We start from the raw sequence: 25,584 nt of genomic DNA on the forward strand, positions 1-25,584 counted from the left end.
CAATAGAAATATCTTATTTTGCCTGTAACTCAAAGTGATTTACCAGGAGAGCAGGGTGATTACAATTTTCATTATATCCAACACTGAGATCATATTGTCAGATGTATTCAGACGATACATCAGCACTTCAACCAGGACTCAAGAGGGAAGAGACTCAGAAACGAGTAATTGAGAAATCTCACCCGGTGAAGCCCGTTTTTCCCATAGCCTGGGAGAGATGAGGTTTTCGATGATAGAGCATGTGAAGCTGAATAAGAGAAAGATAAAAAAAGTAACTGTTAGGAACCTGAAGTCCAATTCTTTCATGAAGTCGGCAGTGTATTTTCTACCCTACAGAATAGAAGATTTAGAAAAAACCAATCCAAATATTGGGCTCAAATGTTCATAAAATGCCACCATGTTTGGGTGATGCAGGGAATGGGTGGGCAGTGAAATTTTCGAGGAGGGATGGGGAAGGAAGAAGTGCTTGGCATCTCTGAATCCTCAACACAATCCTAAAAATGATGGCAGTATTTCCATCTTACAGGAGAAGAAATAGGGGCTAATAGAAATTTAAGTATCTTGCCCACGGTTGCTCAGCTTGTAAAGATCTAAGCAATGATCTAAACCCAGGGCTACTGGGATACATAGGCCCAAGCCCCAGTTGGTATGGCAGCAATAACTGATCTGGAGGCCTACACTTAAGTTACCAAGATCTACTGGTCAACCACAGTTGGACTCCTGGGAGGCTTGGGATAGGGTATCCCATTGATCAACAGCGTGGACACCTCATAAACTGCTGGGCTTTGGAGGGAGTAGACCTGGGCTTGAGTTTTGGCTCTGCAACTTAACACCTCTGCATCTTCGGGCATCGCATTCCATCTTGTTAAGTCTTCATTTCTTGACCCATGTAGATACAGTGCTATTTATTTTTATACAACAGAACTGCAGAATTGGGAGGAACTCTAAAGGTTACTAAACTACCTAATCCGAGATTAATGCCGGTGACACATCTACGAGAAGTAGCAGGGCATTCCGGTTAAGGGTGTAGGCTCTGGGGTTATAATACTTGGACTCCTAAACCTTAGTTTTGGTAGTTATCAGCAATGTGACATCGGGTAAGTTACTTAAACTTCCCTTTACTTGTCTCCTGATCTACAAAACGGGGAAGATGATAATACTCATAATACCATCTACTTCATTGGTATGTTGTGAAGATTAAATGAGATAATGTTTAGCAGAAGCGTTTGCATAGGAAGCACTAAACACATGTTTAAAGGAATCCTCAGGAGAGAAAATTATGCACTAGTTCACAACATGTGAGAACATATCTTGTGGGTTAAAAGAGAACAGGCTTATGACAAGTATAAGCAGGGGAAAATATACCAAAAGACTATTCAGCCCAGTATATAATTAATCTCTTTCAAAAGTATCAACAACAGCACTGTTAGCCCTCAGCTCTTATATTGAATATACTAAAGTCATAATATTTTGAAAAAATTGTTCATGCTCTCTACAGTTAAAAAGCGTTCTGTTCTTGGACTTCCCTGGTGGTCCAGTGGTTAAGACTCTGTGCTTCCACCGCAGGGGGCACGCGTTCAGTCCCTGGTTAGGGAACTAATGTCCCACAGTGCAACCAAATCAAAAAAAAGAATAAAGTTATAAAAAGCATTCTGTTCTCTATGAGGATTTTCTTTTTGCCACTTCCCTCTGAGATGTATGTTCTAGAAGGTAGACCCAGCACAAGGGAACTGACCCCTCTTGGTTCCTGAGATCCTCCAAGGGCTCCCCCTATTTCCAACAGGAAGGAAACACACATTTAAGGAAGAGCCATGGCAGGCTCTTAAGCTAAGTTGACATGACATAGGATTCTTACACTTCCTTTCCTATAGAACACTCTGCAGATTCCACCAGAAACCACCCTGCCTTTCCTGGAACCCTCAAAATAGGCTCCTTGCAGGCAGGTGGCCAGCTCCTGGCTCAGGGAAGGCGGTGGGTCTGCTGCTCACCTGAGTTGATGGAAGAATCATAGCGCCCAGTGGCCAGGGAGGACCTCTCCCGGCTCTCCCTCTCCTTCTCCATCTCTTCTTTCAGTATCAACTGGCCCAGGCCCGAGTTGAGCTATTCACAGAGAAAAGAAAAATGAAAGCGAAGCCCGCAATTACTTTTAGGGAACTGCAGTTTCTTTTTAGGAGATCCTGCAAGAAGTTCCTGACTCTGGAGAGGGCTGAGGCATATTGTCCCAGAGCCTGGTGGCTCCCCAAAAGGTCAGCCAGGTCTTGGACCTTGAACCCACCATAGTCCCTTCAATGTCAAGGCTCTGTTGCCCTAAACCAGACTCCACATCAGAAGAGTGTTCTCCCTCCTTTGCCCTCCCCGCAAAGCGCCAGCAGGTAGACTCAGGAGGGCAACGTGTTGAGTATGTACAGATTTTTGATGTGGGAAGGGAAGACTGGGGGCAGTAGCCTTTAAAGATAAATTACACTGATTTGTTTAAAAACGGGAAAAAATAACGCATGCTCATTGTACAGATTCTAGAAAACCCAGAAGGAAAGAAGAACCCATAATCCACCACTCAGAGACAACCACCATTTACATTCTGATCTGTATCTACCCAGTAGTTTTCTACGCACATAATATACAAAACTGGGAACACATAATAAATGTAACTTTGTACCCTTATATAACTAGTATCGTGTGCATTCCCCATATGATGAAGTATCTTTGGAAAATGACCCTTATTGGTAGGAGTCGATCATTTCTAGGCTCCCTCAACCCCAGGCCTTCTGGGATGCTGTGGGCCTAGCTAGAGACAGAGTGTATAATGAGGATGTCTTAGTGACAGTCCATTTTATCCCCTCTCTCTTGGCCCAGATATACACACACAAGGTCTTATGAGTCCTGAGGAAAGACTTGGAGAAAGGCTCTTTCCCAAGGGAATCCCTTCAGCAGAGCCTGTGTGAGGGAAGGAAGGTGTCGTACCACCTCGGAGTACACTCTGGCTTTACCTGGCCTTTCAGCATCCTTTCAACACATGCACCGCACACCCACACACCCCACACAGAGTCTCGCTCTCCTCGAAAAGGCCCAAACATTCCGTGTCTCTCTGACCTCCAGGTCACCTCTTCCAGAACCCGCTAAGTATCTGCCTTATTACAGTCACCAGATGCCCACCTTGTCTCTCCTACTGGACCGTAAGCCCCTGAGGGCTGGGAGTACCCCCTGCTAATCTTGGTGGCTCGCCCATAGCAATCATTCAGTAACATGGATCGACAGAAGACAGAACCGAAGTGAAGGCTGCAGCAAAGTAGTTTAAGGACAAACCTTCATTAATTGCTCCTCTTGTAGCTGCCGGCGTCTCAGCAGTTCCTCGTCGTCTTCCTCTCTGCCACTAGATCTGCGTCTCATGTCAGCTCCTAAGTCCACAGCAAAGACAACCTCTCACGTTAGCCCCACAGCAAGGGGAGCTCAAGGGACTAGTCCACCTGTGCTCAACGTGTCTGGCGGGCAAAGTCAGCGGTGGTCTTCAACATTCGTGAACAACACATGGGAAAAAAGAGCCTGCCACCAGTTCAGCTGGTTTCTTGAGACAACGGGCCCCGTTCGACAAGCCAGTCCAAAAATGTGATTCAGTAAGGCATGCCTCCCAACAATCAGATCTGCTCAATTCGAACTCGGTTTGCCATTATGATTGGGTCTAAGTCATCCCACTGGCCACAGCTTCCATAGTAGGTGGGAGGGGCATCTACGGTTATTATTTTCATGTCCCTGAGGTCATTGTTCAAATAGAGAGGAAGCCAGATTCATCTAGATACCATCAAATAGGTAAGACAGTCTCTTGTGAAGAATTTAAAAATCTTGTTTTCTTTTTCTGAATATTTAGGTTTGTCACCATACCATCACCCTGTCTTCTACCTCCAATAAATTCATTAAGAAGCATGCTTCAGGGGTTAAGACTCCACGCTCCCAATGCAGGGGGCCCAGGTTCGATCCCTGGTCAGGGAACTAGATCCCACATACATGCCACAACTAAGAGTTTGCATGCCACAACTAAGGAGCCCATGTGTCACAACTAAGGAGGCAGCAAGCCACAACTAAGAAGCTCTCAAGCCACAACTAAAGAGCCCACCTGCTGCAACTAAGACCCAGTGCAACCAAATAAATAAATATTTTTAAAAAAAAAGAAAAAAGAAGCATGCTTTATTTTTCTTTGAAGGGATGGGTCTCTAATGTTTCCTTGCTCTTAATCTTTCAAAAAATGGTCACAAAAGGGTTTTATACTAATGGGCCAATAAAAAGGGTTAATGCAGCTAAAAAGTACTTATTTCAGTATAATAGAGCAGATCACGTACAATTTTTAAGCTTCCTGGAAAAGGGGAGATGGAGGGGAAAGGAGGAATCTGTCTGAATGGCTGGAAAATTAAGATAATTATCGCTTTTCCTAAGTGGCTTGGACTAATTTAGCTGTGGGAAGAGATAGGAAAGCCTGCTAATCTAATCAAAATAAACTCTAACTAATACCTTCAGGGTTTGATCAGTTGGATTAATGGACCAGAAGCTTTCTTCATTTTGGAACCCCAAACTATTTAGCGATGACAGTTGGTAACAACAAAATGTTAATTCTCCCCCAAAGTTTAGCTGTTTAATGTCCCTGCTATGCAACACAACTGAACTAGGAACCTCAGCGGCTCCAAGAACCGCCTGAAGGACGTGGACCAGCAGAAAAAAAAAAGCTGACGACTGAGTCTTAGTTTCTAAAATCATGAATATCAATGTGAATTTCTCTCTTTAATCTACACTAACAAAAATGAATAGACATGTTTTCAAGAACTAGATACATCTTAAGTCAACATAACGTATAGAATACTTGTGAATAAGGAACCCAGGAGGTATAATAGATTTTTCCTTCAACTATTTCTATAGATATCAATTGCTTTAAAATCCACTTCTATTGCCTGTAAAAGTTATTCCAAAAATAACTTGGCGAAAAATAGCAAGATGAAGAAAATTTGGGAATTTTGGAAAATTGAAGGCCTTTTAGGTTGTCAACAGAAATGTGATAAGATAGTCATATCTTTGTAAAGCTGACTCACTAAATTTTCAGTACTAGCTTCTGAGTTTGCTAATACCATTTTTCAGGGCCAAGTGATTTCACTAATGACAAAGCAGTAAACAGACAGTTCTAAAGCATAAATGTGTGGTTCAAAGCAAAGAATGAAACAGCTCCAATGTGACATTTTAGCACAGAAGTCATGGAAATGACAGATGTGAAATCATGTAACTTTACATGAGTAATATTCCAGAACACCTGCTACTCTGTAACAGCCCTTCTTAGTAACGCAGAACATGATCAGGCAAGAAGGATGAAAGAGCTTCAGTGTTAAGATTGGTTGTTAAGAGAATCGTAATTACAACCCAGAAATCGTCTAAAACAAACTTAATTCAAAGAAGTCACACTTCTGTGGACACTCAGTAAATCCACCCACTATGCTCTAACTATGTAGAACGAAGTTCTTGGCAGGAGGCTTTGATTCAACTATGTTCAAAAGAGTTACTGGGGCTTCCCTGGTGGTGCAGTGGTTGGGAGTCCGCCTAACGATGCGGGGGACATGGGTTCGTGCCCCGGTCCGGGAGGATCCCACGTGCCGCGGAGCGGCTGGGCCCGTGAGCCATGGCCGCTGAGCCTGCGCGTCCGGAGCCTGTGCTCCGCAACGGGAGAGGCTGCAATGGTGAGAGGCCCGCGTACCACAAAAAAAAAAGTTACTGACTTTACAATAATAACTGAGAGTCCACGCAAAACACCCGTTTTAGACCAGCTCTGCACCTCACTGGGCTTGGTTAGCACAAGGCTCTGGTGGCTGGATTTTTGAAGCATTCTGCACACACGTTAACACTACCTTAGTTCTTTCCACTGTTCTAACTCTTGGTCGTACTTTTCTTAAAAAATCTTTACACTAGGACCCATTTCCTTGCATATTTTTAAGCAGTGCACTTTGAGATCTCCTAGCAATTTGTCCATTTGGCTTAGCTGCTGCAGTTGCATACCTATGGCGGCAAGTGAGGGGGGACCAGGCCAGTGGTCCGTCTCAATCTTTGGTATCTCGCTGGGGTCTGGAGCCTGGGCTGCTGGGAACTTGGAAAACTTGATGATGTCTTCTGAAGACTTGCTCTGGGCTGCCAAGGCAGCTGCATCTGGATGGGAATCAGGGGCAGCTTAGCTATCGGTCTGTAAGGCCACGGTAGTATACAATCCTCTTACATAGTTTTCTCGTGCTCTGGCAAAAAGTGTGAACTGCAGAGAGCTGTTTATCACCATTATCAATCACCCCGTCACTAATAGCTCCTAGTGACCACTCGACTCATCCTCCTTACGTTCTGCCAGAAGCAAAGCTTCATTCTACATCTGTTCTACATCTGAAAAATCTTGTTCCAGAGCTGTGCTGTCCAATACTAGCTCGAGCTACACATGGCTATTTACATTTAAATTAACACAATTAAATAAAACAAATGATTAATAAAATTAAAATTCAGTTCCTCAGTGGCACTAGCCACATTTTATGTGATCCATACCTACACGTGATTAGCGGCTACTGTATTGGACAGTATAGTTATAGAACATTTCCATCATCCGGGAAAGTTCCACTGGACAATTCTAGAGCAATTAGAAATTTGAATCTAGTTAATTTGAAATTAAAGAGGTTAGTGAAAAGCATGACATTGTCACTTGACTGTAGGTGTTAATCATAAGAGAGTTGGTTGGCGTTGAATTTTTGTGGCTTCTCAGCCACAAAAATATTGGTCCGGTTCATTTCAATCCTTGCCTATTGTATATGTGTCCTTGATTCCTAGGTGAATCCACTGTCAGCTTGCAGGAGTTTAGCCTTGAGACTTGGGTTTGCCATACCCACTCGCTGTTTTGTTCAAGGGGCTGCACATACAAACGAGTCATCCAGCTTTAAAACCACAAAAGCCAGAATAGGAGCAGCATGAGTTCGCAGAGCTCTTAATGGCTGTGCTGACAGGTGGAGTCATCGGCTTAGAGCCCCAAATGGAATCACAGAAGTGGAGCAAGACAAACCAGGTTAAATGGTCAGTCCCCGATTCTGGCTAATTCTGCAAGCTGACCTGGGATGTTACTAAACATTCCACAATATATTTATAATGCTATAAATAAAATTTGCCCCCCTCCCTGGGCTCACAGATTTTTAAATCTGGAAGTAACTTTTTGAATTTTCATCTCCAATTCCACATTTTTAAAGTAACTTTCTGGGTCTCAATTTGCTTAAGTAACTTGACTGAGGTCGCCCTACATAATAATAAGGGGTAAATTCTCAGCCAGGCATGGAACAGTGTTTTTCTGAATTTCTAACCTCATGAGTATAAAAGATAAAATCAGCTTGGAAAACGCTGCACACTATATCCTCTTCTTAAAGAAGGACTATATGTGTTAGCATATTAAAGACTAAGAAGTGTGACTTTATTTAAGTCTAGCATTTTCCAAATGCACAGGGCATAGACACCAGTTTTTGCTATGACATCTATTTCTATCACAGAGAATTGCTCTTTTGCAGAATGTCCTTTGGGATGTACCGCTCTGGTTGTGCTACTCTTAATTACAAGAGACTGAAAGAAAGTAAAGAGTAAAGTCAATTTCACAGAAAGAAGCAAACTAATCCCTTCCAAATAAATAACCTAACATTATCCTATCTTTTTAAACCTTAAGTATTTGATTATTTTTATTTGGAGAGGCAGGGTCTTAGAGATTTTAGTATTTTTTAAAAAGTCTCTATAAACTGATAAATCAAACTGGGAATCTTATTCTTAAATTTAAAAAATATATATATTTTTAAAGCCAGACTTCAAACAGTACTTACGCATTAGAATTGGTGAAGTCAGTAAACATTCACATGTTAATGAGTGGGTGAGAAGACATTAAACCATAAAAAAAGCAAACAAAAACAAGGTTAAGAAACTTAAAAAAGCAAGCACATGGTGTAAACTCAAAAAAAAAACACAGATGAAAAAAAATCATAGTTCTAGAACCATTACAATACATACATCCTTTTTCCCCTAGAATGTTGGCCTTAAATTTTTTTCCTTTTTGCATTTTCAACTCTACTTGCTTTTCATGTCATCCTAAGCCTTTAGGACTCATTAATGTCAACTGGATTCTAAAGGCAGCCTTCAAATTTCCAGGCACAATTTGTGTATAATTTTCTGAAATCACCTGGAGACCAGTCTTGGCTTTCTACCCATTCACAAAGATTTATAGCAGCTGAATCTATAGAGACCTAATAATGTTGGAGGGAAATGTGATTTACAAAGAGTAATATGATTTCCTGGGTTTAAAAATTCTATATTCCCAGAAAAGGAAAACACAATTATAAATCCACATCAGTGGTTCTTAGCTTGCAGGAATTTCAGAGACAAGCTGGCCTAATGTACTGGTTTTTGCAGATGAGAAAACTGAGGGACAGAGGTTACGTTTCTGATATCACAGAACCGTTTAGGTGAAGAGCTGGGATCAAGGCTAGGGCCTCTGTCTCAGCCTGAGTCCCATCCCCTCTACCACAGGGTGCAGACATCTGCATGCTCCATCAGAAACTGGGGAACTGGACAGTCAGGCTGATGGAAGCTTGGTCAAGTTAATGTTTTTTTGGCCACACAGCTTGCGGTATCTTAGTTCCCTGACCAGAGATCGAACCTGTGCTCCCTGCAATGGAAGCACAGAGTCCTAACCACTGGAATGCCAGGGAATTCCCTTGGTCAAATTAATTTTTAGGTAGCTAGCCTTCACTAGTTTTAATTAGTTAAACTAATTGCAAGCTCATCAAAATTATCAGAGAGGTTGGTTAAATTATTTGATGGCCCCCCAAAAAAGTCTTGTTAGGGAGTTTGTGAATTACTGTGTGACCGTACCTTTCCTTCTCTATGAGTGTAATGATACATAGTTTGATGGGCTCAGAAATAAGCTAGGAGTTTCCTAATCAAGCTAAGTGTTCTCTATCTAGGAAAACCGACTTCAGAATATTTGCATCATAGGAGACCATGAAGGCATAATACACTGGACACCCCAGTTTGATTCTCAAAAGCAGCAGCAGGTAAGCCTTTCAGAGGACAGTGAAGAGTTCACCTGACGTTGCTATTTAAAAGCTACGCGGAGGAAAGCGGGTTTTACCATGCTGTTTGTAGATGGGTGGTTTTCGGTAAATGTTGATCCCTTGATCTGTGGAAATGAAAAGCAAAGGTGTGTGATTATGGGGAGCCATCCACCGATGGGAAAAACAGATCAACCAAGAGGCAAACCAAACTGAAGATTCTCCAACAAAAATAACCCAGAAGGTTAACTTTTGTATTACAAAGATTGAGGTTACTGGAAGAAGAAATTACAGGAATGAGTGAATTACTATAGACATGTGACATGGAATCCTTTGTAATACATCTTAGGATATAGAGAGATGTCATTCACTCATGAGCCATTTATTTCAAATATACACTTCACTAAAAGTGGGGTTAAAACAGGAAGAAATGCAAGCAGTGCAGATATTGTGATGGTGAGGAAGACATAACCAGTTTGGGGAAGATCCCCAAATTGCTACTGTCTCGAAATTGAGCTCCCAGTAGAGACCAGTGGCTCAATTTACTTTTCAACTAATGAGTGGAACAGTGGAAAGCGATGTAGTGAAAATTAAGAGTATATTTTTGTAAAACATAGAAACAACTTTTAGGTGCGAGGCTAGTCTGATGTATTGACAGGATGTTTGACAAAATCCTAGTTTGTATAGGCCAAATTTTACAAAAGAAAGGAAAAGTAAAGAGATGCCAAATATTATTCATATATTTATATAGAACCCCATTTGATTATGCAACCATTAAACTTTGACTGCAAATACTCAGTAGGTTTCAAAAGGTTTCCCCAGAATCTTGGGCACTGGATCCTGGTTGGGCATTCTTTATGAAAAAAGTTGCAAACATACAACACTGATTTTCAAGGTTCGATGAAACTTCATTTATATGTATTTTTTAAAGGCAGTCCTATCTCAGTGGTATGAATCCCATTGAACTTTCCTCTGTTCAAACTTCTAGGTAAGTTTGGAATGCAAAAGAGAAAAACTACTACAGATTCCAAATATGTATGCTAACGTTAACATAATGGGTAATGTATTAAACCACTTTCAGTAGCTAAAAGAAGCAAAACAATGTACTTCTGATGGAAAAATAATATCATGACTTCTGACGGCCAATCTTGCCTTCACAAAGATTGTGAGCTGACCCTAAATATTAAGATACTGATGGGTTCTGATTTTTCCAGTTCCTGATGGCAAATTACTATTTGTACCATGACAGCAAAGCTTATAGCACCAAGCCTAAATTGCAAGATGTCTTTGTGGGCTACGGAGGTGGTTAGTTAATTACACACTGCAGAAAGACCCTCCAAATGACCCAATTTTTCAGCTCCCTGAAAAGTCCATAGAAAGAATCTCCACACTGGAGACAAACAGATAAAATAAAAGTACTCTCAAGAACACTGTGGTTCAGTCTTTAGGCTGAGAAGGTAACTAGATTGCCATTGTGTTAGACGATGACACTAAACCACAGAGGGGTATCTCAGAAGGTACTAACATAAGGGTAAAATTAAAATTTTTGTCAAAACAAGACAAAACAAAGCAACTCAACCCTTATTCCTTCACCCTCTGCCTCCCATCCCCCTTCAAAAATTTTAGAGAAAATGTAAACCTTCAATACAATCCTGGCACCTCCCACACAAAGCTTTTGAAAGGCCCTCTAGGTCGGGTCCTGCAATTTAGGGTTTGTCGGCTGTGAGCATCTCAATTAAAAGAGCATGAGAAATGGAGACGAGACAGAGGCGACAAGGCTACATTCTGCACGGTGACAGGACACCAAGACACAGACCATGTCAGCTCCTACCTGGAACATGGAAATGTTTAGGGGCCTGAGCGTAAGTTGGAGTGAGAGGGCGGCTGTCTGGCCGATAAGGGAGAGGGGAGTTCCGGCCGCTGGATGGCTCATTGCCTCCAATGAGAAGAATGGAGAAAACAAAATGAGAGAAGGGAGAGCAAGAAAGAAAACAAAGCTAGCATAATAAAAATTCAAAATGAACAAACCGGAAGGAGGTACATCAAAAAGGAGAAACCAAAGAAACAAACTCAGTTCATCAACTCGGCTCACAAAGGTGACTGGTATAAGGTTGAATTATCCAAAAGAGAGATTTGCGTTCAAGTGGAACTAGGTTAAAAGCGGTGAGCAGTAAGATGCATCATTCCAATGGCATGCGGTTGAAGGCTGTGAGCTGGCAGCAAACTGATTAGATGGAAAGTACATTAAGAAGAATGGAAAGTCACTTGCTAATGATTCAGGGTCAGTCGTCAGATGGTTTACAACCCAAGCATGTAAAGGGGTGGGATATGCAAACCCAAAAACAATCACTTCCAGGCACAATGGCAGAGGCTGGCAATCAGAATCTATTTCTCTGAATGGGAGGCTGAGTCTGGGAACCTGTGCGGTCCTTCCTCTGAGCAACACAAAGTGCCTTCATTGCAGCCTATGTTTCTGTTGCTTCACTTTGAAATACACACAGTAGAGTCAGACCCCTTTCTTCCAGGTACTTTGGGACCACTTATACTTCTCTCTACCTTTCTCTTAAAAGAGGCTCTACCCAGTCTAAAAATTCCATCAGTGAGACATTTATTAAGCATCTACTATGGCTGGGCAGTGAGCTTCGATTGAGGCTAAGTAGGTGAATAAGATGTGGTGCCTGGCTGCAAGGGGCCTGCTCAGGGTCTACCTAAGGAGACAGACTTATAAGCAACAAGTACACGTAATACCACATAAGTGCTTACTCGGGGGTATGTGAAAAATTCTATGGCACTCACGTGAAGGTACCATTGATTTTTCATAAAGGCTACAGAAAGATGCTAGAATTGAGTTGGTCATTGAAGAGTAAGCTCACCAGGTGGATGGGTGGCTGGAGGGGTGAGAAGGTCCAGATTCTAGGGAGCTGGAACATCACGGGGAAGGAAGGGCCACGGTGTGTGGGAGCAACAGGACGGGCCTCTGTGGCTGGGCAGCACGGCGTTCTTGGAGGTGGGAGTGGGGAAGAGCCTGCAACGTGCTGCTGGGCTTGGCTGCAAAAGCCTTGAGGACACCCCATAGCCACCATCATTCCCTCGGATAAGAACTGCAGGGTGAACTGAGACTTGTGCAAAATCGGAAAGAGATCAGCTCTTACCCTACTGTCCTCCTTCCCCACGACTGAGCGAACATCCGTGCAAGAATACACCAGAAGATATAGGACTATCAAAAGTTAATGAATTAGTAAGGTAATTACTTTTATGATTGAGTTGTAAAGGTTCTTTACATATTCTGGATAACAAGTTTCTTATCAGACATATGATTTGCAAATATTTTCTCCCACTTTGTGGTTGTCTTTTACTTTCTTGATAGTGTCCTTTGAAGCACAGAAGTTTTAAATTTTGATAAAGTCCAATTTATCTATCAGTTAAGGCTAACAATTTTAAATAAATCACAGATCTTCAGAAAATAGAGCAGGAGTCAATTTTTTTTTTACTTTGTCATAAATTTTTTTTTTTAATTGAGATATAACTGACATAAAACATTATATTAGTTTTAGGTGTACAAGAGCCAATTTCTTCAAGTAAATCAAACTGTTCTAAATCTGGCCAGTAATGCATGAAAGATGTCAATTGCTGGAGTCTCAAAATAACATGTTCAATAGGGTTTTAATATTTTGATATGTATAGTTTTAGATAACCAGAGCACAGATCTGTACCAAATGGGCAGTAAGATATTCCGAATATGAGATCTGAATTTGTTACTGTCTCAGATTTAGAGTCCAGGTTTTTGGTTATCATGTTCTAAAACTTTTGTCCTTTTTTCTTTTTTTGTTTCAAGAGTCAGTTTAGCATCTGGCTCCCAATATATCATAATGCTGACTTTACTAAAGTGAGATAGTAGCTCCTAAAAATTATGAAGCTTCACCTACAGCCACTGATCTATTAAAAAGCTCATTTAAAGAGAAAGTGACCTCATTTACTATCACTCTCCTAAAGAGAAATAACCAGCTCATGTCTGAAAAAATTAATATAAAAAACACAGGTAGAGGCAAGCAGGGGAAGGAAGAATACAGTTTACGTTTAGAAGAAAATCCCGCTTTAACCCTAAGGCTGAATCAGAGCTAGATCTCATTTACCTCTGTGTGTTCCACACAGTGCCTGGCCACGACTAAGTGCTTAATAAATGTCTGTGAATGAATGACTGAAGTAGGCCAACTAATTAATTCTACAGCAATGAATGACCTAATTTAGTGAGCACCACTGCAGGATCAACCATCATCTTTCTCTTAATTATAGGCAGCCGGATGCTAGGACACAGCAATGGGATCACAATAGTATCTTTTTTCTTTTTTTTAAAAATAGCTTTCCCTAGAGTTGATCCTTAATAACCCCAATTTAATTGTTTCACTCCAGAAGAATTCTTTACTCCTACAAACATTAGAAATTATTCACAAGAGTAATCCATAATTAAAAAACAGAATAATTCTTGTGGGCTATTCTCAAAGGAAGTTCTAGAGAGACTCAACTTTCTTGCTTTATTTGAGTTTTTTTCTGAAGACCTTGCCTATCTTGAACACTGGTGCTACTGCTTTGAAACCATACTGCTCCCTGCCCTTAATCCTGCACCTCTAACCTTCCTGTACTTGTAGAACATCAGATTTTCGGGGGCGAGAAATGTTCTCACAGGTTTTGTTTATAATATCCAATCAGATGAAACTCCATTAAATTTGTTCTGACAGTTACTAGCCAGGGTCACGCACACACAAAAATAGCTGCATATATGGGACATCAAGGTTTAAGGCCATTAGAATTAGCACTTGCCCAAGTATTCTATCATTAAGATGCTCTGCTGCCCAGTGGCAGTAGAAACCCATCACTTCCATGGTTGACGACTCTCAAAGGCTATGGAATGACTGTCTGACTTCCCAAAGGGTGTATTCTGGCTGAATGCTGTCTCCAGTTGGGCAGAGTTTTTTACCTAGCAGCATATCTTCGGCAACCACCGACCTTTCTAGTGGCTAGAAAAGACGCTAGTATGTTCAAGTCTTTGTAAGTAGATTTAACTCTATAATCATTTAAAATCTCCCAGGAGACATTTGAAAACACTAGGTAAACAGCTACTCAGCAACACACCATCTAAGTGATCCTGCATAGTATGGTTTCTACACATCACAACGGCTCGTTGGGGAAAAGGTCTCAGGGTACATAACGTTGCTAGGTACCAAATTCTTAGTCCTTGAAATGCGAAAGGCATTAGAAATTTTGGCATTAACAAAAAAATTCTCAAGATGAGGCCTTTTCTAAGTTAAACACCCTTTCTTTAAGTGATAAAACGTTTCACTCTATCCTGGATGGAAATGACTGATGAAGGCCCTAAAAGGTTATTTTCGTGCTTAGTTCATTACTCAGGCAAAGTGATGTATAAGCCATCAGATGAAACATCATATACGGAAGGTATCATCGTCATCATCATCATCTAGCAGCCTGGTGTTGACACTGTTTAAAAATAACATAATAGTGTATATATCATATAATAGTGTATATATCACACTCATAGCCATTTTGTTCCTTTAAATGAGTCCTTGCGTTGGTTCATCTAAGTTGTTAGTGATCTCAGCTCCTGGGGTGAGAAGCTACTGTATATATAGATATACATTTCTTGGTCTTCATTTTCCGCTCCTTCCAAGTCAGCCCAATAGGCCAATTTTTCAGTCCTTGGGAGATCATTCACTGGAAGGATTCCCACTGTACTTAAATTCAAACGCTCTGTCCAACTTTTATTCTTCTTTTCGCCACCATGAGAGCCTCAGTGACAAATTCTAAGACAAGTCAATCTAAATGGCAATGCTTGTGTCTGCTGTGGGAAACGGCTGGCAACACTTAGCTTCTGGACTCTAAGGGCTTATGTTCCAAAATATAAATTCTGAGGGGACCTTAAAGTTGGCAGCAACTAGAATGTCATGACAGAGTTTCAAGATTACTGGTCCTTGTCTAAAGCTTCAATAAACGTTATGGTTTCCTTCAGCAAGTGTCAAATACATATTTGCTTCATAGCAACTCATATCTATGGCAAAACAAGGAAGATTTCTTTCAAAGAGACTTAATATATGTAGCCCTCCTGTTTGCAAATCTGATTCATGGACACAGAAGGAAATATCTAACAGTATGTCAAAGGGAAAGGAAGAGAAACTGTGCAAACATGGCACAAAACCCAAAACAAGGTGAAAATAGTTTTTCCAAATAGGCATGCACTTGTCCAAATGGCCCAACAATGATATACTGATATAGAATGAAGCTGCAAGGAAGGTCAGAGAACAGAAATAAAAAACACAATGGAAAACGAGATGGGCATTACAGAAAATGGATGGGGAAGCCAATGAGATAGAGAGAAAGCTGTTGATGTGCATCTCAGCTCTACACCCATGCAGGTGTCCTCAGCTCTGTGGACCCTGAGGGCCTGGGCCACATGCGTCTGAAATAAGGGCCAAGAATTGGACTTGGGCAGTGGGAGGTGGGCTTCTGGCTGCCAGAGGGGCAAGGGGACCCCTGCTTTCAGCTACACCTTCCTGAGATGGACATCCTACCCTGGGGTCCTCAAGCTCCTTGGCTTACATTTGTTTTAAAAATAATTTCCCTGAGATTGCAAAACAAGCTCCAAGATAAAGAGTGAATGTTCAAATGAAGAGCCATGGAAAACCCTGGGAGACTTTGCTCTTTAAAGATATCTTAGATGTGTTTCTCTAATGGCCATACGTTCCCCCTGGACTGGAGAGGACTTTCATGTAAACGGATACGTGTCTTTCAAAATAACTAAGACGTAATTCTTTGCAGAACCCGTATTTAGCTATTCAACTAAACTAGGCTTTTAAAGCAATATCTTTAATATACAAATTCTGCATGATTGATTTTGTAGTTTAGCAAAAAGCTGATTTTAAAACAAAGCATATACTGTTATGCACATTATATTTTGTATCTGAAGTATATAAACTATTTCATCTGAACAAACTGTAGGCATATATCCAGTAAAAAGAAAATGGGAGAGAGACCGTTAGATATTTTTTAAGCGTAAGCTCGAAGTAACAAACTATTGCTTTCTATAATTTAAACCTATACTATTTGACTGTGTACTTCGAATTCAGACTGAAAAAAGAAAAGGTTGTGTATCTACACTTTTAATAAAGCACGATTTAGGCACACCGAAGTACTGTAATTTTCCTAACCACTTATTATTTCTATTGAAAAGTTAATTTTGTAGTTTAAATGCCTGAAAGTAGCTGTTTGTCTTGGCCTCCATAAGAATGCAATTTCCTAGTTAAAAAGAGATGGAAAATAAAAGTTTGCTTTAAAAATTATACTTCGTGTATAGCATTTAGACCGAAACACACCCTCCTCATAGGAACGAGGGATGGGAAGGCTTAGGGTCTATCTAGTCCTGGTGCTGCCACTTCCTAGCTGTGAGTCCTTGGCCGGGTCACTTAACCAGGGCCTCAGCTCTTCATCCACCCCCATGCCTGCCCCCTGCTACTTTACTTCATAGGGCCGCTGTGAAGAGTGATGGACTGATGCAACCGGAAGTGCTCTAAGAACACCATGCCAAGGGGGAAATCACAGAGGGACCAGAGTTGAGTGCTCACTACACACCAGGGCATTTCACCTTGCCAACTACAAATAGGTGCTTGCCATGTACCTCTATAAGGATGAAATCGTGAGCCGCAGCAGCTGCTGACCTTCAACACCCCCTGAAAGGAGTTCAGGGTGGAGATCAGGAACGAGGCACTCTGTGCTCTGGGAAAAACTGACAGGACAGGTCTTCAGAGAGTCAGATACTTTCAGGAGAAGATTTTATGAGCCCAATTCTTGCATCTCCTCCTATCTAGAAAAGCACTAAAATCCTTCATGGTGACATCTGCTCCTCGAGACTAGCAGAATCCTTCTGCAAAAAACACGTGCTTGACTGCATGTACTCTCCCTTCACCAGAATCACATATATACCTTCCCCCTACCTCTCTGGAGCGGTTTCTCAGAGCTATCTGCAGTGCTGTCTCCCGGGCTATAGCCCTCATTTTGCCCCAAATAAAATTTAATTCACAGCTCTCACGTTGTGATTTTTTTTTTTTTTCAGTCGACAACCTCACACACCCCAATACCCTAGGAGAGGTTTCATAGATGAGGCAAGTGGCACTCAAAAGGTTAAGTCTACAATCCAAGGTCCCATAGCTAGCATGTGACAGAGATAATATTCAAAGCCGGGACTCCAGTGTCCACATGGGTGCCCATCTCGCCATAAGGCTGTGCACAAGCACGAGGTATTGAGTCTTGATATTTTGTGATGTGTTATTTGTATAAACTCTGTATAACTTTATAGGGTACATGACATTTTTCTTCCTACACAAAGTAGCTTTCTGAAAGATGAAATATATAATAACCGAATAAGGCAGTTTACATTTTGATGAATTAAAAAATGTATTTTCCCTTGCATATTAGAAACAAAGAAACAAAAATCTTAATTTGGCCAAGGGCTTCTATATTAAAGTCTCTTTAAAATACATCTCTGAAGTTTTTTTCAATAATTTCTTATGGTTTTATAGACATTCTCTAAAGTATCATCTTGACATCTAAATAATAAAGGTCTTTCCTCCCCCAAATACTAATTAGCAGTAACAATTTTAAATAACCTGTCAAGAATTTTAGAAAGTGCTGCACCTGCTGAAAAATTCCTTTGCTAGTGGCAAACGGTATGTGTCTTCAAATAAGCTTGTCAGCAATGTTATTTTTACAGCACAGAAAATGCTAAAATCGCATGCTTGTAAAACGACTGCAAAGGAAATTCAGTCAAAGAGCACAACATTTAGGCTGCCTGAGAAAGTGTTAGTGACGTGAGCTCTTGGAACTCGGGGTTAGAATCCCTTCGGTCTGTCTTAAGACCCATGACAACATCTGTGCTTGCCTGCTACTCCCTCCTTAAGGTATTTTCTTTGGTTAATTTGGTTCAAATCAAGACTACGGAAAAAGCATCCTCTGGGAGCTCCTACTTATTTTAAATTATGGCTCCTACTTATTTTAAATTTGGGGCTCTTGGCTCGATTGAGAATGGCTACGGAAACATAACAGACAATGAGAACAATGGGAACGGCATAGAGGGAAGGGCAGAAATGGGCAGGAACAGAAAACAGAAGGCAAAGTCCCTGTTCTCCATCATGCAGAAATCAGGACAGGTCAAAGGAAGATTACTCTAAGGGTTGTCTCAAGGAGATAAATTTAAGTTACGTTGCCATAGATCTTTCATACCGTCCAAACATTTTAATATTGTTACATGGTTAAGTGGCTTATCACCATTAAGACAACTTTGGAACCCCTGTTGCTGAATACTGTTGTGTTTTGCTGAGCCATAACACATATGAAAACCAGGAAGATTCCCCAGATATATATTATATTTTGCTTTTGACCAGAGAAAACCAAAATAATAATATATATTTTTCTTAAGCAGTAGATAACAAATCTCAGGGTCTCAAACATATTTCCTGTTTCTTCATCTAGAGCCCTTTAGAAATGACATATTTCTCCTAACGAGAGATGCTATGCCAGTTCTAAGACACGGCTGGGTGTAGTCATGACACACGCAGGCATGCTGAGAAGTCCAAAGCTCGGAGCTGACTCTTGGAGATGCACCTTATTAGCCTTCCCCGGGGTGCTAATAAATCTCCGCTATGCAGGGTGCTGCCTGGAGAAGCCTGCCTCCTTACCTTTGATATGGGGAAGGAAGTGGTGTCGGAAAGGGGAGTTGGGGCGGGAGTCGCTGTGGCCGGAGCTGAGGCTGCCGGTGTGCAGGAAGGACATCTGCACACCAGGAGACAGCAGCTCTGTGCAGCAAGGATCAGGGGCAGGACACGGTGCAAACAGAAAAGAAGAGCACAAATTAACACACGAGCAGGGACAACGCCATCGTTCCAAGGGAGAAAAAAAAAAATAAAGAATGTTAATCAAGAGTCTGAAAAAGGAAGGAAAAGGGGTTAAGAAGGCACCTACAAAGGGTTACACAAAGTGGGGAGAGTCTGCAAACAGGTTCAGGTCAGTACAGAGTTCATTCTCTGAGGATAAATGGTTTTAGTGGGAGGGAACGGCCACCAGAAGGTTCTGTCAGGATGACACCAGCTACCACTGAGCCAGGACTGGGCACGTCACTTAGACTCCACCATAGCTGTTTTTAAAAGGCACCTGACAAAACAGAACCCTCTGAAACACATGTACAAAACCGACAATCATTTCAAGAACCTTGCAAAGAAATACTTATATGTAAGGGTCAGATTCTTTGTTTTTTAAGCTGCAAACGTCTCCTACTGCAAGTTTAATTTTACTTTTCCTGTGTAGAAGGGAAACCTGTCTGTATCCCCTGGGTAGCAAAGAGCTACCTGTGATCCTGAGAATTGGGTAGTGGTGACACCAGGGGAGCTGGAAACTCAGTTATGGACCATTAACCTAAGCCCAGACCTAAGGACGTGCGTCATCCTCTGGTATCTAGAACGTGTGGAGTGGATACTCTGAGGTGCTCTGTGCTGACCATGACTATGCTAGCAGAGCCCCATCTCGAAAAATAATTATGAGCCCTAACAACTGACATCACGCATGTCCATAACATATTGTGAAGGGGGAGGAGAAGTGCTTAGAATGGGGAATGTTCTACAGGCTCTTGGCATCAGAACCATGACTAGAACAGAGGAAAACTTTCTACTGCCCAATAAGGACATGACCTTTTAGGGAAACAATGTCCCTGGCTGACCACTCCCTTGCTATCCAGGGATTCTCTCGAACAACAATTTCCCAGTGAACTTCGCATCATTCTGATAAGGGTACGGCTGCAGTATCAGGGTATGCCCATACGTAGGGGTGGTGGCATAAAGGATTTCTCATCACCCAGACAGAAAATGGCATAAATCCAAACCCAGAAGTAAAATGAATATCACTGTACATGAAAAATAAAAGGAATTTCTTTCCTGAAAAATTTTCCTTTAACGTAACTCAACAGATACTGAGTAAATATTTGAGTCTAGAGAAAACTAGACTTTATTGAAGGATCAAAAAGTAAAAATTTAATCCTCTACAAGCATTAAATCTATGGCTTTAAAGAGAAGATTGCAGCCTTTTTACATTCTGTTCATTTCCTTTGGTTTATATTTTATAAAATACGTTAGCATGTGAATGGGCTTATTCTCATCAGCCTACACAGAAGCAAGAGGCTTAAGATGAAGTCTTCATAGACATATATCAACACCAAGTTTGTTTAGAAGGACAAAATCTTCCTTGGTGAATCTGTTTCTCAGGAATCCTCGGTCTGTGCTGGGATCCCCATGCTTTTTCTCCTCTACATAGGAGATACCCACTAATAGTAAAAGGGGCTACATTCTGCCGAGATAAAGGTAAATGAGGTCCACTACTCTTAATATTCTCCATCATAGCACACCTCTAGTGCTTTTATATTTTCCAAGTCTGATGCAAAATCTTAGGTTGGAAGGCATCTTAAAAGTTACCAAATACAACCCCGAGGTTGTATATGAGACTTCTTTCTAGCAGGTTCTTAACCAAGCATGCTTAGTAATACCATGTGCCCGGATGGGGGAAACATAATAAACTCACGAGTAAATGACTAATACTGGATTTAGATTTTAGATAAGCCTAAAAGGCACATCACCGTATTTTCTTTTGGAGATCTCCATTTTAAGTCTCAAAGTGCTGAGATTTTCTTCAAGTCTAAAAAACCCAAAAAACCTCCTTTGCTTCTAGGTGTTCACTGTCAAAATGTAATTATTTAATAAGTCATAATGAATATAACCATAAAATGACTCTTGTTTTGAGAAAAGAAATAACACAAACTACAATGGAATAGGAGTTTGCAATTTTTTCTGGGAGAGGGGCAGATAGATTTGGCAGCCAGATTTTTAAATATGCTATCAGCGGTGGGGAAAACAATCACATAGAAACACGGATGACTCTATAGAGAGTGAATCCCAGGAACAGGTGCCCTTACCAGGTCTGTGAAAATGCTGGGGAGAGCGAGACGTGGTTGGAGTGTAGCTGTGACGGCTGTACACAGGGGAGTTGATGGAGCCCTGGCTGGTGGACCGGTGGATCATCCGGTCCCGCCCATCCTGGTACCCCTGGAAGCAAGTGCGAGAAAGTGGGAGCACAAGGCATACATGCAGGCTGTTGTCAGGTTCAAGTGAAATCAAGTTGCACCAAAGTCACCCAGGAACTATCCCGTCTACCTGTTCATGTATACACTTTAGGGCCATATTCCTTAAATAGGTATGCAAACAAGCATTCCACGGTTAGTGCTTTTTGTTCAAAACCTATAGTGCTTGCCTTTACCAAGATTTTAAGATGTATAAAGGATAAACTCCAGTGTTGATAGAGCTCTGGGAAAAGAGGGAATAATTCCAATGACCACGCTTATATTGTGCTTTTCAGTTTTACGAAGTCTGTTCACATAGGTTGTATCATCAGATCCGCATCATAAAGAAGGTAGAACACATGGTATCACCTCCCTTCTTCACAAATGCAGAATGTTTCAGAAGGTTCCACGCAGGTAAGAGACCCGTGTGCAGGTGGAGCCTGCTTCAGAACCAGCCTCCTGACTCTCATCTCATCCCTGGATCCAACCACCAACCCACACCATCCATGCTGTTGATCTGGTGATGTTTTATGTCGATTTTCCTGGAGAACAAGCCTGTGGTGGCCTCAAATCAAGTAATTCTACTTCTACTTTAGGAAGCAAATTCCAAAAAGAAAAAAAAAATTTTTTTAACGACCTTTAAGTGGAAAAATTTCCTCAGACATTTATAATGCCACCATTTATAAAGACAAAACTTTGTATTATGTGCTCAACAAAACTGGGGAATAATTAAGTTATGGCATATCAATTTAATGGGATACAATAGCACCACCAGTCTGTCACCATGTCCAAATCTAGAAAAGAATATTGTAGGTATAAAGTATAAAAAAAATCATACACACACAAACATAACATGAAACTTTAAAAGAATTAGGAGAGTACAAGGAACGTTTTACATTTTAGGGATTTGTTGCCCTATGAAGTTTCTACTAGCACAATAAAAATAAAAGTTTGAAAGAATGCATGAAAAAGGACTAAATTAAAACCTCGAAAACTATGGACGTGCGCAATTTGAGAGCAAGAGGCAAAAAAACTTTGATTTGATCCTAGTTGTGGCTGTAACAATAAATTAAAACAACAACAAAACAAAATTCCCCCGATAATATGCCTCAACCTATTATTACTATTTCTATTATTGACAAGTGGTCAATAATAGAAATTAATTCTTCATAACTTCAGTTGAAAACGATCAGAATATTCATAGAAATTAGTTATTCATAGCACTCGGTCATAAACCACAATACTACAGAGATTTTACCATCTCAAATTATAGTGATTACCTAAGATCAGGCCAGTTTTATATAGACTATCCAGACAGTTACTTAGCTTTAAGACGAGACGGCTGATTTTATTTATTAATTATTATTATTATTTTTAGAAGGGGGTAGACCTAACCCCTGAGGAGTTTGCTCACTGGATCCATAAGGAAATACAAAATAATAAGAAGCACACTGAACAAACAATCCCTTGATTATCATTACCTGTAATAGCTTAAATGAAAGTGCTGGGTTAGACCTGGACCATGCTCAGATTTGAGGTGGTCTGACCTTAGGCCACCCTCCAAGGGAAAAATTATGCTGGGACAACAGAAAGTGCCTCTAAGACCTCTGGCCACCAAGCACCTCTGTTACTGTGGGTGACAGCAAAACCAAGACACTCCTAGGATCAGGGGTATAGTGTGAAGGGGCTGTTTCATTTTATAGAACAGCATCAACAGCTTCCCGAAGAACCTTTAATAAAATGGGTTTTGGGAGCGTCACTAATTTGGGGGCTCTGTCTTTGGTGCTGGGTGCTGCAGAGGGGAAGAGCATGTCTGGGTTGATAGGGGACCCATGGCTCACTATGGAACCATCACTGACAGCTCTACGTGATCCAGATACTCAGGAGGTTATTCCCGAGGGAACAGCCAGCCTGGTGGACTTGATAAAAGTCACTGTAAGGTCCGTCTACCCTGAGAGGGGGGACAAGACTCTTGATTTTAGACTAAGAGAAGTGGCCTCCCATGAAGATGGCTCTGCTGACAGAAACACCATGACCACTGCTGGTCATTTCAGTCATCAGTACGTTAGGATTCAGATCAATCAATTACAGATGAGAGGAGAGAGCCCAACCTCGGGACAAGGGGCCCCATTCTCCACTCTCTTTCCTACCACTCAGAGGTGCAGGGTAAGGCTGGTTTTATTCCCTAGTCTCCATTTAGAAAGAAATTTACTTCTGGGTCTCACAGTCATATCTTACACGTAAGGAATCCTACATTCATCATTATCTTGTACACGGGTTTTCTGTCCTTTTGCAAAAATGTGAGTCTAGGAATGGTCCAAGTAACTCCCCAATTCCAACCATTATAATTTCCAAAAATGGTACTTACTTCTGCTGATGGAGTAGGAGACAAAGTCCTTGGAGACTAGAAGAGTAAAAGAGAATTAAAGTCACAACGTTTATTATTAGCTCATTTTCAGTTTTAATTAGAGTTGCTTATCAGAATCACCTGGAAACATTATTCAAGATACACATGCCAGCACCTCTGCCCATTCCCCGTCTTCTGATTCAGTAAGTTGAGAGTGGGGCTCAGACAGGTACACAAGGACAAAGCTCCCACGAGACTAGGGCACATGTCTCTGCTTAAGACGCATGGGTTTTGGAAATATGTTGCGATGCTTTAGGTGATTAACTTAGAGAAATTGGAACTACTTCCCCTATATGCCCAAACTATGCTGTTTACTACTATGAGTTACAGTGTCTACTGAAACACACAGTTTGGTAAACACAGTAGTAATCACCTGATATGTTATGATGACCAGGTCTGTGGCGTCCTCCCCAGTGGCCTTGCCAACCTCAACACCATTCACCTTCTGGCTTTCATCTTTCCAGGCACACAGGCTTCCTCAGGGCAGTCAGCAGACCAACCCCTCTGTCACCTCAGGGCCTTTGCACTTGCTGTACCCGCTGCCAGCAGTGCTTTCCACTCAGACACCTGCAGGGCTCACTCCCCATCCTCAGTGAGGTCTCTACTCAAATGCACTACCACACAGTAACTTCCGTGAGCCTCCTGCTTAGAGTAGCAACCCGGCCCCGGCACGCTTTCTCCTTACTCAGCTTCATTTTCCCTCACAGCTCCATCACCCTCTAAAATTATGTTATGTATCTGTCTGTTTATTATGTCTCCCACATTACACTGCAAGCTCCATGAGGGCAAGGACTCCATTCATTTACAACCAAGTATTCCCAGCGACTGGAGCAGCTCTTGGCACATATTAGGTGCTCAACAAATATTTCCTAAATGAATGACCGAAATGTTTATGATTAAAATGCAAAAAGCTTTCAAACAGAAATGAAATGCAAACAAAGCATTCTGAAGAACAGGGCCAGTGGTGGATTTCTGTTTCGGAATTTGCCCTTTTCTCCCAAATTTACAAGAAGCTGCTGGCTCTCTTGCACTCCAGACTTCCTTGAGCCCCATGGTCTGGTTTGATCGGCTTTCTGGAGGCACAGATGGCTACACAGAACTTCAAGCGTACTCCTCCAGGTTTCTAAAATGGCAGTAGATGGATTCTCTGGAAGAAGTGTTAATAATTAAAGGAATAAATAAATAGCTTGCAAACTTGTCTAAGTTGCAAGATCCATGCATTGGTGAAGAGCTCATGAATACGGCTGATCAGAGGGCCTCCTTGCACCCACACTTTATGCTCAGAGAAACCCACAGGCCTCATTCTAGGCTATGATGGTAACAGTGCTGATTATGATGGCAGCCAGCACTTTTGCTGAGCACTTATTACGTGCCAGGTATTGTTGTAATCTAAATATTTCATTTAATCCTTACAAAAAACCTCTAAGGTAGGTATTACCATTATCTTGAATTTACAGATAAGGAGACTGAAATACGTAATTTTTCCAAAGTCATATGGAGAGGAAAAATCAGTCTAGTTCCAAACCCAGGAACTTTCACTTCAAAGCTCAAACTTTTGGGCCCAGAACACCAAAAAGCAACTCACCTCCCCTTGCTTGTGTGACTCGAACCCTAGGAAATTCTCATACACTTGCTCAAGGACCAGCCCCTATGCACTCTGCTCAGGAACCTTCCTTTGCCCCTTATCCTCTCCGAAGCTCTGCCACCCAAATGCAATTGAACCCCCCAGACCAATCAGCCTGCTCTTGAGAGGGGCTGCAGATGCAGGTACAGGGGCATGACCACTAGGTGGCACTACATGAAAACAGACACCACTTCCTGCCCAAAGGACCATTTCAATGCAGAGCCATGCTCCAGAATACTGTGTGTGTGTGTGTGTGTGTGTGTGTGTGTGTGTGTGTGTGTGTGTGTGTGTGTGTGTGTGTGTGTGTGTGTGT

At 41.5% G+C, this 25,584-nt stretch overlaps 1 protein-coding gene across 4 annotated transcripts in view; it reads right to left on the reverse strand.

Annotated features, from left to right (window-relative positions):
- Positions 1-25,584, reverse strand: part of ABLIM1 (actin binding LIM protein 1) — a 311,835-nt gene that overhangs the window by 5,222 nt on the left and 281,029 nt on the right. For 3 of the 4 annotated variants that reach the window (XM_024755953.1, XM_024755952.1, XM_024755954.1), the window contains 7 exons: positions 23,609-23,644; positions 21,097-21,226; positions 9,158-9,205; positions 6,025-6,165; positions 3,304-3,395; positions 1,989-2,100; positions 183-247 (listed from right to left, as the gene is read on the reverse strand). In XM_024755953.1, the coding sequence (XP_024611721.1) occupies positions 183-247; positions 1,989-2,100; positions 3,304-3,395; positions 6,025-6,165; positions 9,158-9,205; positions 21,097-21,226; positions 23,609-23,644 (624 nt within the window). Of the gene's footprint in view, positions 1-182; positions 248-1,988; positions 2,101-3,303; positions 3,396-6,024; positions 6,166-9,157; positions 9,206-10,908; positions 11,014-21,096; positions 21,227-23,608; positions 23,645-25,584 lie in introns of all 4 variants that reach the window. The other variant, XM_024755955.1, reaches the window with a different exon arrangement.

This window comes from Neophocaena asiaeorientalis, unplaced genomic scaffold (assembly GCF_003031525.2).
Source record: "Neophocaena asiaeorientalis asiaeorientalis breed wild unplaced genomic scaffold, Neophocaena_asiaeorientalis_V1.1 scaffold85, whole genome shotgun sequence".
Classification (NCBI taxonomy): Eukaryota; Metazoa; Chordata; class Mammalia; order Artiodactyla; family Phocoenidae; genus Neophocaena; species Neophocaena asiaeorientalis.